At 39.9% G+C, this 13614-nt stretch overlaps 1 protein-coding gene across 3 annotated transcripts in view; it reads right to left on the bottom strand.

Moving 5' to 3' along the window:
- Window positions 1–7788, bottom strand: part of LOC306850065 (homeobox protein Meis2) — a 78422-nt gene extending 70634 nt beyond the window's left edge. For all 3 annotated transcript variants that reach the window (XM_079385490.1, XM_079385492.1, XM_079385491.1), the window contains exons 1-6: window positions 7227–7788; window positions 6737–6957; window positions 6115–6256; window positions 5778–5828; window positions 5247–5297; window positions 4595–4744 (exon numbers count right to left, since the gene is read on the bottom strand). In XM_079385490.1, the coding sequence (XP_079241616.1) occupies window positions 4595–4744; window positions 5247–5297; window positions 5778–5828; window positions 6115–6256; window positions 6737–6957; window positions 7227–7238 (627 nt within the window). In that variant the 5' untranslated portion in view covers window positions 7239–7788. The remainder of the gene's footprint in view (window positions 1–4594; window positions 4745–5246; window positions 5298–5777; window positions 5829–6114; window positions 6257–6736; window positions 6958–7226) is intronic.
- Window positions 7789–13614: the final 5826 nt, after the last annotated feature.

The raw sequence follows: 13614 nt of genomic DNA, 5'->3' as shown, positions 1-13614 counted from the left end.
GCTTTGACACAATTTACATTGTTAAAAGCGCTATATAAATAAAGGTGACTTGACTTGACTTCTTAATCTAGTTGTATCTACACTATCCTTCAATAAAGGCCTGTTCACACCAAGGATGTTAACTTTAATGATAACTATAAAGCTTTAATTATCCTTCCAATTCTATGAGAACAGGAAAGTCCACACCACAACTATAACGTTAACGATTATCATTGGAAACACAATCAGAACGCTTTTTTTTCCCAGCTGATGAAAGACAAAAACAATAACAGCCAATCAGGATCCATCTGAATTTAAAAATACTGAGCATTTATAGCAAAACTGCAGTGCCACTTACAATAAACAGAAAGATATTGTTCATTAGTGTGGACACTAACATAATTATCGTAATAGTTATAGTTATTGTTCTTGGTGTGAAGCAGCATCACAAACAATGTGTACTGCTCAAACTGTTCAGATCAGACGCAGATGATCAGGGATCTTGTTGAAAATACACTTGAGCTGCTGGAATTCATCAGAAGTATGTTTTCATATTACATCAAACTATTTTATTCCAAAAGATCACAAAGGGTTTATGATTTATGCCATTTTTAATAACATTTCCCAAACTGTGTGAGGATTCTGCCATGTGTTTCTGAGATGAATATCAGCTGTTGTTCATGTAATTGTTTTGTATGACCGCAGCAAAAATGACGTTGGCTCCATCAGAACATTCACAGAACGTCTTTAGAGTGGAAGGAAAAACAGCCGTCTGTGTAATGCAGCTCAGCTGAAGCTTTGTACGCTGAGAGCAAGCTGGTGTTGTGCCAAGCCATGAAAATGACTGGGTTCTGTTTCCTAGCCGAGATGCCCACCGCCGCAAGACAGGCCTAAAAACACACACGCGTTCCTGTAGTTCCACTCGAACACGGCCACAAGTCCGTTTGTGCTGATGGCTACATGTTTCCCCAGCACACATCCATGCGAGCTTCCCAGAATTTTGCAGCTGATATCCAGTTTCCTCACGCCACTCGGCAGCAAAAAAGCAACAGCCCTTTTCTCTCTTATGAATAATGCAGCCGCCCCTCTCTCTCTCTCTCTCTCTCTCAGGCCTCACATCACAACAAAACAGTTGTCAGGGCTCCCAAGAGTCCATTAAAGTTCAAACAAGCTGTAAAGAAAGCGAGTGAGAGACATCGTGTGACCCAAACGGCTGAGAGAGCCTCCACCCCACCCAGGAAAGAAAGCAGCGAGCATGTGACTATTCCCCATCGCTGCGGATAATTAGGAGTCAATCGCAGCCGCTGTGTGCTCTGCTCTAATTGTGTTAAAGAGCGCCGTTACCAGGCCGCAAACACAGCGCCGGCACAATAGAGCAGATACAGAATAAGATAGAGGGTCGCCGTGTCTCCGGGGGCCGGTCTCATGGGGTCACGGACTCGATAATGCCCGATGTAATTAATATAAAAGTCGGAGACAATGGCGGAAGGAGAGCGGATGATCTGCTGCTGACCCGCACCTGGCCTGTCCGTCAAAGAGCTCGCTCAACTCTCATTCACAGTTGTCACTAGATACCACGCACTTTCAGAAAAATGTATGTTGGAACGGGAATGGCTGCGAACGCGTAAAAATGACACAAGCGAGCGCATCTTTGGCCCCTGACCTTTCGCCGTGCCTCCTGTGTGTCAGATCCACAGCATGCAGCTCTGTTGCATTTAACATGTAATTACACCAGCGCTCCCAAAACATGTTAAAGGGACGGTCTGAAGCATCTCAGAATGACTATTCAAAGCGAAACTGCCAATTATCTGACAAGAATGAGAAAGCAGCCTTCGCTGAGCTGGAGTAATTGACAATCGAGCATTTTAAGAGACGTGACTGAATGCTCTTCTATTTGACACAGAATGGCAAAAACACACCTCACTTGAAAACACTTGAAACACACTGAAAAAAAATTAAATGGTATCATCGAAATTAAAATGTTATTTAACATATCCAAATCTACCTACATACATCAATTTACACCAACAAAATACTTTTTCTATGGGTTAAAATAGTTAACAATTGCATGTTGCCAATTTATATTTTCCGCATGTAGTAAGTTCCTTTTCTGAAATCCATATATTTATTAAACTGGAAAACCAAGCACTAAGCAGAAGCCGCAGCACTGAAGCACAGCAACAAGTGAGTGTGTGTCCAGACGAGAGCAGTCAACCCCAGATCACACAGATCAGATCGGTGCTGCTTCATTAAGACAGGCGGATGATTTGTATGAATGAACTAGATGACCTGTGAGCTGTGCTCCTGTAAACAGGCCATCATGACAAATCACCACTTAAAACAAAAATAACAATTAAAAAAAAGAAAACTGGTCTCTAAGCTTATTGCATGAAACTGGCCATTATATATTTGAGAGAGATCACTACAGCAATGACTCTAGTGTCTTATATATTTCTGTATGTGACTTATATTACTTATATATTATCAACATAAAGACTACTGACAGCAACAAACAATTAGGAGGCATGTGGGTGCCAAAGGCACACGTCACAATATTTCATAACGTCACAGCCAAATCAAAATGATGACACAAGCTGCACCTATTTTATTTTTATTTTAAATTTTTTTTAATGTGCAGCTATGACAGAATTTACAAAAATTAATTTCAAATCAAACTAAAATTAGCATCTATATTATTAACTGGTTATTAACAGATTATTCATTAGAAAAAGCCAACAGAGAAGCCAGGTGTCACATCAATTATTTAAAAATAAATAAATAAATGAATTGTGCAAATCTCTATTGTACCGCTGTGTTGAATAACATGGATACATTGATTTAATTTCTAATCTTAATTTTTAATAACCGCAGGATGAAAGTTTTTGAGAGGCTGGACAGTAACAGGAGGCAAATCAAAAATATAATGGCATCCTGACAAAGGCCTTGTATACTCTGACAGCACTATAAACCACACTCAAAGACAATGTAGCGCTCAATAGTAAATAAAAGTGCCTATATTCACCGCCTTCAGCAGGTAAAGAGAGAGAGAGAGAGAGCACAAGGCATGTCCTTCATCCCCAGCAAAGCAACTTTCACCAACTGATGGAGCCTCAGGCAAAATATATTAAAAATGCATATCAAAGCAGAAAAAAAGGATGAGATAGTTACAACCTAAATAAATTTGCATATCCAACTATCAAACTGCTGTCCTCAAACATTAAGAAGAATAGAAACACCATATAATAAATTGCAAGATCCAAATGAAATGAAGAAACCTAAAGCTCGTAATTTCGATTTGTAATATAATCGGAGCATCTGAACATCAGGCCAGTGTGTCGCTTATGAAGCTGTGTGTTCCTCAGTTTGAGGAGCAGCAACAGGCCTGCGATCATTTATTCTCATTAACACACACACACACACACAGTACTCTGCTGCACATACAATCTAATGCTCAGACATATTTAGATATTTATAAAACACAGCAAACAAACAATAAAAATAATCCTTCGCAAGCTATGAAATCTTCCTATCAGACAAACATCTGCAGCGTTACTCGTGTAAAGTGCTGGCGATGCAACATGCATACGATACCACCGTGTTTTAAATGATAACCCGAAGAAATGTTAGGCTACAAGCCGCGTAAAGGGGATCTGAATCCACACAATACTAAATGCAATTTAGAAGTCCAGTCTAATGATGAACCTAATTATCAGAATTAGCTAACCAGCAATCAGCTTATTTCTACACTTACAAACACACATTTTACACAACGAGTGAGTTGTTAATATATAGAAATTAGTTTGACTGCTTCCCGGTTTAGAATCGATTCACTTTAATGCAGTATAGTGTGTGATGCTCAAATCTGCTTTAATTCTGCTGTGAACTCCATATATCGACTCACTGCAGGACGCGTGATATGAACTACACGACGCGGAAAACTTCCTTTCCCCAGCCTTTCATTTACAACACCGACATCAACACGTTTAAACACGCCAGCTGTCATTTAAATGCAAGAGTCGCCATTGAATTCTCTATAATGGAGCATCGGGCCTGTAAACCGGACTCAAACCACAGCAAAAAATAAATAAGAGACAATTAAACACATTAACATCATCATCATCATCCTGGCAAACTATAGAGAAGCACATTATAAACCTGACTCTCCAATACTTTAAACAAAATAGTGTGCATGCTCGCATAATAAAGAGGCACACATAAATAAGTTATAACGCCATCACATATATCTCCGTCTCAGTTATTATTTGATTTTAAAGCAGTCTTATGCAATGCGCGATTACAACATCGAAAGATACAGACATACTACAATACAAAACACTAAATAACAGCTCTACATCAACTACCAGCACTAAATGAAAAAAGAGATCATTCCACACACACACACACACACACACACCGTGTTTGCTCACAAGCCACAAGTTCAGAAAAATCGCATGAAACTTTCAGTCAAGAGTCCATTTTACCATTTAATCTGAATTAAGAACATCATATCTTCAATTATCAGCCATTTGGATCATTCTCGTTCCTATTTTATGGTATGATTGCTACATATAATATCCAGCGCAGACAGAAACAATGAAACCATCCTGTTACTTACATGATCGGCTAAATTAGTAGAAGATCCCGAGATGTCCTCGTGGTCTGATTTTGAGCTGCCATCCCGTTCATCAATCACTAAATCTATGGGCATTTTTCCTTTCAAACAACTGATGTACCGATGGCAGAAATTGTCGCAGAGTTCGTGCACCTTTGAGCAGAGAAAAGAACAGCTCTGTCAACAGCCGCTCCAGAAAGAAGCACAATTAAAGGCCATTATGAGCAAAGACTGGGAAACAATAGAGAAACTGAAGCGATGCCTGTTATTCTCTAGAGACTCGTGCAACAAGTTAATGGACACAAATAAACTCTAGAGACGAGCATCATTCCGCAGAAACTATACGATGTCCGTGAAAATATTTATTTATGTGCAATAAAGAAGAATATTTCTATGCCACATTCCGTTTAAACCAGTATCTACGGAACGTGGAAATAAATTAAATAACATGCTTTTAATATCAAATTATGTTCGGAGTAATTTTGTCAGATTATATATATATTACACCAAGTAATGCAAAATCTGGAATTAAAAAAATAATAATAATCTGAAATCAAAAGAATTAACCCAAAAAAAAATCCCAAATTGTTGACCAGAATTAAATCCATCCAAATTATTTCTAAAATTAAATCAATACAAACCAATAAAAGATTACCTTTTCTAACTCCAAAAGATGAAACCGTAATACTTGTATGGCTTGTATCATCTGTAAAGAGAAACGGACTTCGTTAGCTGTGTGCCTGATTTGCAATTTAATTTTAATATTCGTTGCATTATATTTTTGCATCGAACAAAACCCCCCTATTCCAATACAAAAATAAATGTAATTAAATAATAATAAATAATTCAATAATGTGTTTGAGAAATAAAAAGCAATTATTCTTGATATGTAAAAATTGCAGGTGGAATGATTGGGCTGTGTGAAGTGTTTAGAGGGTGATATCAGCCCTATAATGAGTGACTTATTTCAGACTAATACCCTCCACTCCACACCGCTGTGAGCGGCTCTCCTGCTCACCTCAAACAGCCCTGTCACCCACCAGACCCCTCGAATTTACTGTCACTATCTCCAGATCCAATGCAAAAAACAAAAAAAAAAGTCTCGAAAAAATTAGTCAGACTCATTTCAGAGAAGTAAAAGTGCGCGGCTATTCTGAAGACAATCAGTGCTGAAGTGTTATCTTACCAAATTATCCAATTCTGGATTTGAAGAAAATAAAGGTTTTTCTGCGCGGACCTAAAACATACCAGAATGAGAGTTAATAGCAATCGATGAAGATATATGCAGCAATTCAGTCGTCATTAAATAATAATAAAAAAAACATTAAAATTTCAATGGTCGCTAATCTGATTAAAGTAGAAAAACAGTCGCTTATTGTAGCTACTTACAACATCCAAGTGCATTCATGGAAATATAATTAGCGGTCTTAAATGAAAAAGGATCGGCTATTTTTGTCTTTGTTTGAATGCTTTAAATACGTCTGGAAAGGCTCGAGGTGTTAGATGTGAGAGTCGTGAGTGACCTGTTTGGCGAAGACAGCGATGTCCTCGTTGAAGGAGTCTGAGGAGCACACGTCTCCTCCAGCAACCCCAGGCTCGCGGGGAGTGCATGTGGCCAGCTCACACTTCTCAAAGACCAGAGCCAGCAGAGGAAACAGAGGATGACTGCAGAAACAACAGCGACACGCTAACCTTCACATCAACTGACGAATACAACGAGTCCCGAAACAAAGCAGAAATTCCAACTAGCCTTCTACAGTTCAGAAACGACTTAGAAATCAAACGCACTTTACACTCGACGAGAATCGGGTTTCGTAACTTTGTTTTGGGCTGCAGTGATTTGGAACGGAAGTGGAATTAAAGCAGCAATCTCCCGTTTATCGTGAAATTATTTGAAGCGTGAGGTTGAAGTTTGCACGCCAATTTGTCAAGCAAATAAAAATAAAAATCCACATAAATTAATGCGCAAAACAAAGTGCAATGCTAGTACAAAACGCCGTACAATAATAATAATTAAAACAAATCCTAACACCAACTACTTAAAGTTTCAGGAAAAACAAACAAACAACAAAAAAAAAAACTATTACGGTAAAGAGAAGCCCGGCTAAAAGGTGTTCACGGGTCCGGTATGAGTATGGAACTCACCCGTAAATTTGATCTTTATCCCTCTTTAACACGTCGTTGACAGCTGAGCCCATGCTGGTGGGCATGACATTGGGATGGGGGGCATGTGTGCCGTAGTGCTGGCTGGCGTGGAGCGGCGGTCCGTGATTCAGATGATGGACCTGCGGCAGCGGCCGAGGCGCGTGAGGATCCCCGTACATACCGACTCCGTCCATGCCGCCGTAATGAGCCAACTCATCGTACTGCAAAAGAAGCAGAGAGTCAGCACAAAGAGCACAAAAAGACAAGACAAGGCTGCTAGCGTGAGGGGAAAGAGAAGAAAAAGTCTGGCGCGTAGTTAAAGTTTGCTGCGCATTTGCGCGTAATTACCAAAAACATGGTCAAGTTGCGCTTTCCGAAGCGAGCAAAGCGTCGCGCGGCGAGTATTCCCAGCCAAGTGCGTCAGACTGAAGGAGAGGCCTGTGATAGATAGTGTATTAGTGGAGGTGAGTGCTGGAGATTTTAAACCTACCCTTTGCGCCATCAGCCTGCGCTCCAATAAACCTCTGGATCTGTGTCGTAGATTTAATTTCCCAGTCCGCTCACAAACTCATGCGCTGCGAAAGATCCCCTTTTCGAGCAAACTTGGCGAATTCCTCCTATTCTCCAGTACTACGGCTGAGAACGAGCGCAGGCATCAGGAAGAGTTTTGCAATTATTCTTCTTTTCCTCTTTGCCCCCCAGAAAAGAAAGAAAGAAAAAAAAAAGTCAAGCGCCAAACTGAAGGTTACAGCCGGCCCATCAACAACCTGCGTGTAACTAAACTGTCGCGTCTCATGGCTTTTTGCCACTCCAGCTGTCAATCAAAGCCAGAGGTTGTCAAGGTAATGAATGAATGATGGTTGGTGATGATTTTCAAGAGAGGATGAATCTTTTTAGCCCCGTTTTCATCCCACAAGTCCCTGTCTCCTTTATGCCTCCGGTCCGCTTTCTTGTTTTATTACTACAGGAAAAAAAGGAAAAGAGGAGAGTTTGTGGAAAGCGCGGAGATCTCTGGCGCGGTCTGAGATGAGTGAGTGTCAGTGAGTGCTGGCAGGTCGGCCGCTCGCTCGCTTATAGAACGCAGAGAGTAGAGCTGCGCGCATCGGCGGGAGAATGAAATGACGGAAGCCGGAAGTGGCGCTGAGCGCAGCCAGTCCTGCGCGAGCTCCACGCCAAAGCCTGCGCGCGAGGCGAGCGTCCAGTGCGCGAGGGGGGAGCCACGCAACTCAGCGCACCGCAGATCCCACTCACATGCGCTCAGAACTAAGAGGCGTCGCGGCGCGTCGGGCACGCGTCCAAATCTAAAAAGAGCGATATTAGTATCTTTATTGGACGAAGGAAAGTCATTCCAGCCCGACTTTGCTTAATGCATAACTGATACAACCGCTATCGAGTGTCACGTCCTCTATTTTTATTTTTTTTCTCTCTTGTGCACAACAAGGTTCAAAAAATGCACACTCAGACGGGCCCCTTTTAGAATAAAGTGCACTTTTCCACACGCGAGAAGACACAAAAGCGAGGTTTATGTTTGGAAACTGTCTCTAGTCCGATTGCATCTGAAGATTGAAATGTGAGCCGTGCATCGCGCCGCTCAGTTATCAAAGAGCCCCGAGATCATCAATCATTAGGAAGGCCTGAAGTTTCAGAGGAGGAGCAATGCTATCGATTGTGCTACAGATGGCCCCTAATACCACAAACAGACCCTTAAAATACTACTCCTCATCAATGATCATATAGATCATCGCGGCACATGTGACATCATCGTCCTATCGATCGCTTTTTACATAAATGTCTACATTTCGCGCGCCCTGACTTGTTTTGTTGTTGAAATGAACAATTCTCGGGTTAGTGGAGCCGAACTCGCGCGGGATCTCAACAAACAAGGTCAATAAAGTGCTCCGCAGACGCACGAGCCCAGTTCTAATGAAGCAAGCAATTAAAACGGATTTCATAAGTGCAACAACTGCTCAGTTTATGACAGAGGGGAGGGAAGACCACGAGGAGAGAGTAGAAGTGAAGGGTTCACTGTGCAATATCGACTGCAGTGGACACAGAGCGCGCGCTGTCTGACCACTGCTTCATCGCGAGGAAGATGAGGACCATTTCTATAGAAACGCGGTAAGTCCATCGCATCCTTATAGAACAGAATGCGACTGCATCACAGCAACATAAAACACAAAATTTGATTTCATCTGGAGCAACTACAACTTTACAAATAATGCGTAAGAATCTACTAAAGTCATGGGCTACGATAAATGAATGCTCTGTTAGTTCATGTTTTCGGTCGAATACATCAAATGTTTTTGTGACGCGTAAGAGCAGCCTATGATGCGCATTGGTTTACTTGTCCGTTTGTTAATCCACTGCATCACCGGAATAATCTCGCTGGGTCTCACTGAAAACAAACTTTACCGACACAGAAAAACACAAAACTGTCTGAAACACTATAACCGCTTCCTCTTTAAAACAAAAAAAGATACATCAAATCAAATATTTCGTTTTAAATAGAACCTACCGAGCGAATCTGTTGTATTTAAATGTGTTTGTGAACGGGGTCCGTGTCTCCGGCAGAAGATGGCATGAACAGGCGGTCGAGTTTCATCTGCTGCTGTCAAACCGAGCGCATTTTAGCCTTAAAGCATTTCAACGCAAACACTTTTACAATTATAAACTCATCTCCTTTCAAGATTTTTGTGAAAAAAAAATATATAAAATAAACCTAAAAATATCATCAAAATGTAAACCATAAATCAGAGTCATAGCTATAGTTTTGTGAAATAACTTTATGTAACCAGCTTTATCCTGGCAACAAAACAGTTTATCCAAATCTTAATTCTGTTAATTAAAGGCTTCGGGGCATTGTACACGTCTAACTATTTGATCCTATCTAATTCTAATGGTTTTGTTCTAATATTTTAATTATTGTTTTATAACAGAACAACAGGTCTCCAGAGAGAGAGAGAGTTCACATGAACGCGCGCAACGAAAAACAGGCTTTGTGCTGCTCGCTCCTATATAATAATAATAATAATAATAATAATAATAAATCAAGTTAATTATGATTTCTAGATTAATCTTCTCTATTTGTAAATGTTCCATCATTTTAGTTGTGATATGTGTGGAGGTGTCGTGAATATTGATGATGGATGATGATTTCTGTGTCCACTGCTTTAGCTCCATCTGAACTCTCTCTGACTCAGGAGCATCTCATTCTTCTGTGTCCACTGCTTTAGCTCCATCTGAACTCTCTCTGGCTCAGGAGCATCTCATTCCTGTCCCTGAAGGAAAGCTGCGCAACTCCAATGTTTGTACAAGTTTCGTGAGTAACTGTACATTCTTGTGTGAAAGGCCTATTTTCCTTCAGTGGCATTATTCTCACGGCACTATGAGACGCTCCGTGTGTGTGTGTGTGTGTGTGTGTGTGCGTGTGTGTGTGTGTGTGTCCTCAACGCGAGTCTGCAGCTCTTTAGCGACACCTGCCGGATCAATGATACGCCGCACTGCATCCACTGTAAACTCTAGCTAAATTAAAATAAAGAAACACTGATATCGTGAGAGAGAAATAAAGATATCGTCGAAATTTGTTTTGAATAAATTATATTTATTTGACCAAAGCTTGTCGAATTGCGAAGAGCGAAATAACCAGATTAAAGAGTTTGCGCTTAGCCATTTCTGTGCGCATGTTTTATTCGTTTTTGTTTCGTAAGTTACGATGTTTAAAGTGTCTTTTTTTGTTGTTGAGTGCTTTACACTATCTTCTACAATTAGATACATTTCATTTTAGAATCACGCGATTGTTTTTCCCTCGGGTTAAATCCATAAATATTAAATATACTTGTAGATTTTTCATCACTTATAGGTGAGCAACATCTATAATTATTTCCTTAAAAATGAATGCATTAAAATGTATCACACAACTGCAAAATGGGTACGAACCATTAGGTGTGGTTATTATTGCTTTTAATAATCATTTTCGCCATAGTTTGGAAGTGCAAACGTATCTGATGATATCGAAGATTAAAAAAGGGGGAAATAATATGATAATCTTTACAACACTAAATAAAATAGTATTATTTATAGGTCGAATACAATATCACTAATAAACGAGCAAGCATTAATAAAATACTTCATTTTAAGATATCCTTGTTACACGTTACATGATGCTACTATTATAATAACAATAAATGATGCATAGTTACACGCAAATTACCCCAAACCCTAACCATACAGTAAGTGCACGTATTTAATTAATATCACTCAGTACTTAAATGCATAATTACACTGTAACAAGGACACCTTAAAATAAAGTGTAACCGAAATAAATGAACAATACATAAATAAAACTCATTACAGCGCCCGATCAACTCTTGTAAAATATCTGCTTTGACATGCATCTTGAAATAGGCCTATATATGCCAAAAGCGTTCAGTGTCCGCGAGAAGAGTATTAAAAGAAAGAAATGCTGGATTATGAATGATCTTGGGATAATAGGTCATGTGTTATTTGTGTCGCTCGTCTCGTGTGCGTTAAGAGACTTAAAGCTCTGACATCTTTACATTCAATTCAGCAAACAGCTTTCATTTACACTCATATATCCCGCCACAAGAAGAAAGACATTATGGCACATATCTTTAATATCTTCCCTGATTAGATCCGATTCGCTTCTTTCTTTCTTTCTTTCTTTCTTTCTTTCTTTCTTTCTTTCTTTCTTTCTTTCTTTCTTTCTTTCTTTCTTTCTTCTTTCTTTCTTTCTTTCTTTCTTTCTTTCTTTCTTTCTTTCTTTCTTTCTTCTTTCTTTTGTAGGCATTGCTTTATTATTATTATATGCAGGCTAATATGCGGCGAGAAGTGTAATAATGTGTATTCATGTAAAAAGGCCTACATTGAAAGTATGGATCACCCAAGAGTTATTTTTATTTTAGAGAAAAATATATATTATTAGGTCTAATTATTTATTTGAAGAGATGCGGTTCAAGGGGTTAAAGTCTTGCACATTAGTAATGACACAAGCCACGCCCACTTACGTCACCGACGACTCATTAGTGCTAATCATCTGCTTCTAAACTAGAGGACACAATGATATCGTTAATGGCTTCTTGGTCATTCGTTACTGTGCAAGTATTCCTAATACACCGAACTATAAGAAGCCTCCATGCACTTTCCACAGCTTCAGGTTCACTCATTATACAGCTCCAGGAATCACGGGCCCCTCAGGACTCCTGATTTAAACAAATACTCGACACTTCAGAAGAATTGTTTTCCATCGCCACTGTTCAAATTAAAGGTGTAAAATCCACACAGCTGTTCGCAATGTGTTCAAATAAATGCCGTTGCCATCTTTGTTGTTGTTCTGTTTTTCTTACATCTTCCCATTTGACTGTATCTCCCTTGGTTCTGGAGGAGTTTGCACGATCAAGCGGGGAGCCAGGTAATTACCGCACACTGTCAAACACAGGGACCAGTGATTCAGATGCAGAGTGAAGTATCAAAGAGCAGCGTTCCAGATCTACAGCGGGCTGAACGGGCACCGATGCCCTCCACAGAGCCCAACTATCCCCGGTGTGCAGTGCAACCATAACATCGATTTAGAGTCGGGTTAAAATGCCATTAATTATAGTACTGTTTACACTGAAGAGGTAACCATGCAGTTGCTATTAAAACGCTATTTCTGCCTTACTGAACTAGTTTTGCTGGCATGCATTCGTGTATTTAAGTTGATTCGGCGCTATTAAAGAGTACTATTTGACATCGGTGAAACTAATTACCATTTCCAGTGCAGATGTATTAATTTAAGATCGTGTCGAATAATATAAACGTACGGTTTAGGACGGTTTTACGCTCATATTACAGCTACAGATGCTGGATTATTCAAATGCGTATCAATAGCACGATTTTTTTTCTTTGTATTTTACGTGCTATTTATACGCATGTGTTTGACATGCATATAGTACGCATTTTTTGGCATATTATATGCGCACCCCTAAACCTACCAAACGCATATCATATTCACGCCATAGTCCATTTTTGCGTATAAATAGTAGGCCAAATAAAAACAGAAAATCGTGCCAAACGCACATTCATGAGATCGGGATATGATGTGACATTCCACCAAAAATAAATGCTTGTAAATTTTATTGTATACATTTTCCTCAAATGCATAATAGAATAATCTCACTCATCTCAAGGAACTGCAGTTTATTTAGTCAAAATTAAATGATGAAGCAAAAAGGCAGTATCCCAGTTGCTGTGCAAAACTGTTGGAATCTATCCAGTCTGGAGGGACGTTTGAGTGTTTAACATTATAAACATGCCCCTCTCCTCCAGCTCCGAGGGATACTTTACATGTAAATATTCACACAGCCAAAGAGCAGCCCATGAATTATGGAGCGCTGTAAAGAAGTAAAATGTCTCTGTGTTTGAACTCAAGAATGGACAGGTAGAGAGAGAATTATCCCAAAGAAAAGGTAATTGGGGAATGATGAAATAAAGGCTATACTGGTTATTTCAGTGCACACACACACACACACACTTGTGCTTGTGTGTGTGTTTGTGCGTGTGTGTGTGTGTGTGTGTGTGTGTGTGTGTGTGTGTGTGTGTGTGTGTGTGTGAACAGGCCTATATGTGAATCTACACAGACAAAAGTCACACGTCAAAACTTGTCAAAGTTTCCTGGTGAAGTGAGTTGGGCTGAATTCTGGCTGTTCTCGTCTTTGTTGTGTTCTGGCCTGTGGCTGAACACTTGACAGACTGTCAGGAGCTGATGGGATATGAGTGCAGGCACTAGAAAGTGTTCATTTCTGTGGTTGATTCACCACTCTATTCTTTATTATCAAACAGGTAACAGCAAGAGAAACACACAGCTAATGGGACGCACGGGT

The sequence above is a fragment of the Barbus barbus genome (genome assembly GCF_936440315.1).
Source record: "Barbus barbus genome assembly, chromosome: 30".
NCBI classification, from domain to species: Eukaryota; Metazoa; Chordata; class Actinopteri; order Cypriniformes; family Cyprinidae; genus Barbus; species Barbus barbus.
This window is presented reverse-complemented; position numbering and strand designations above follow the sequence as displayed.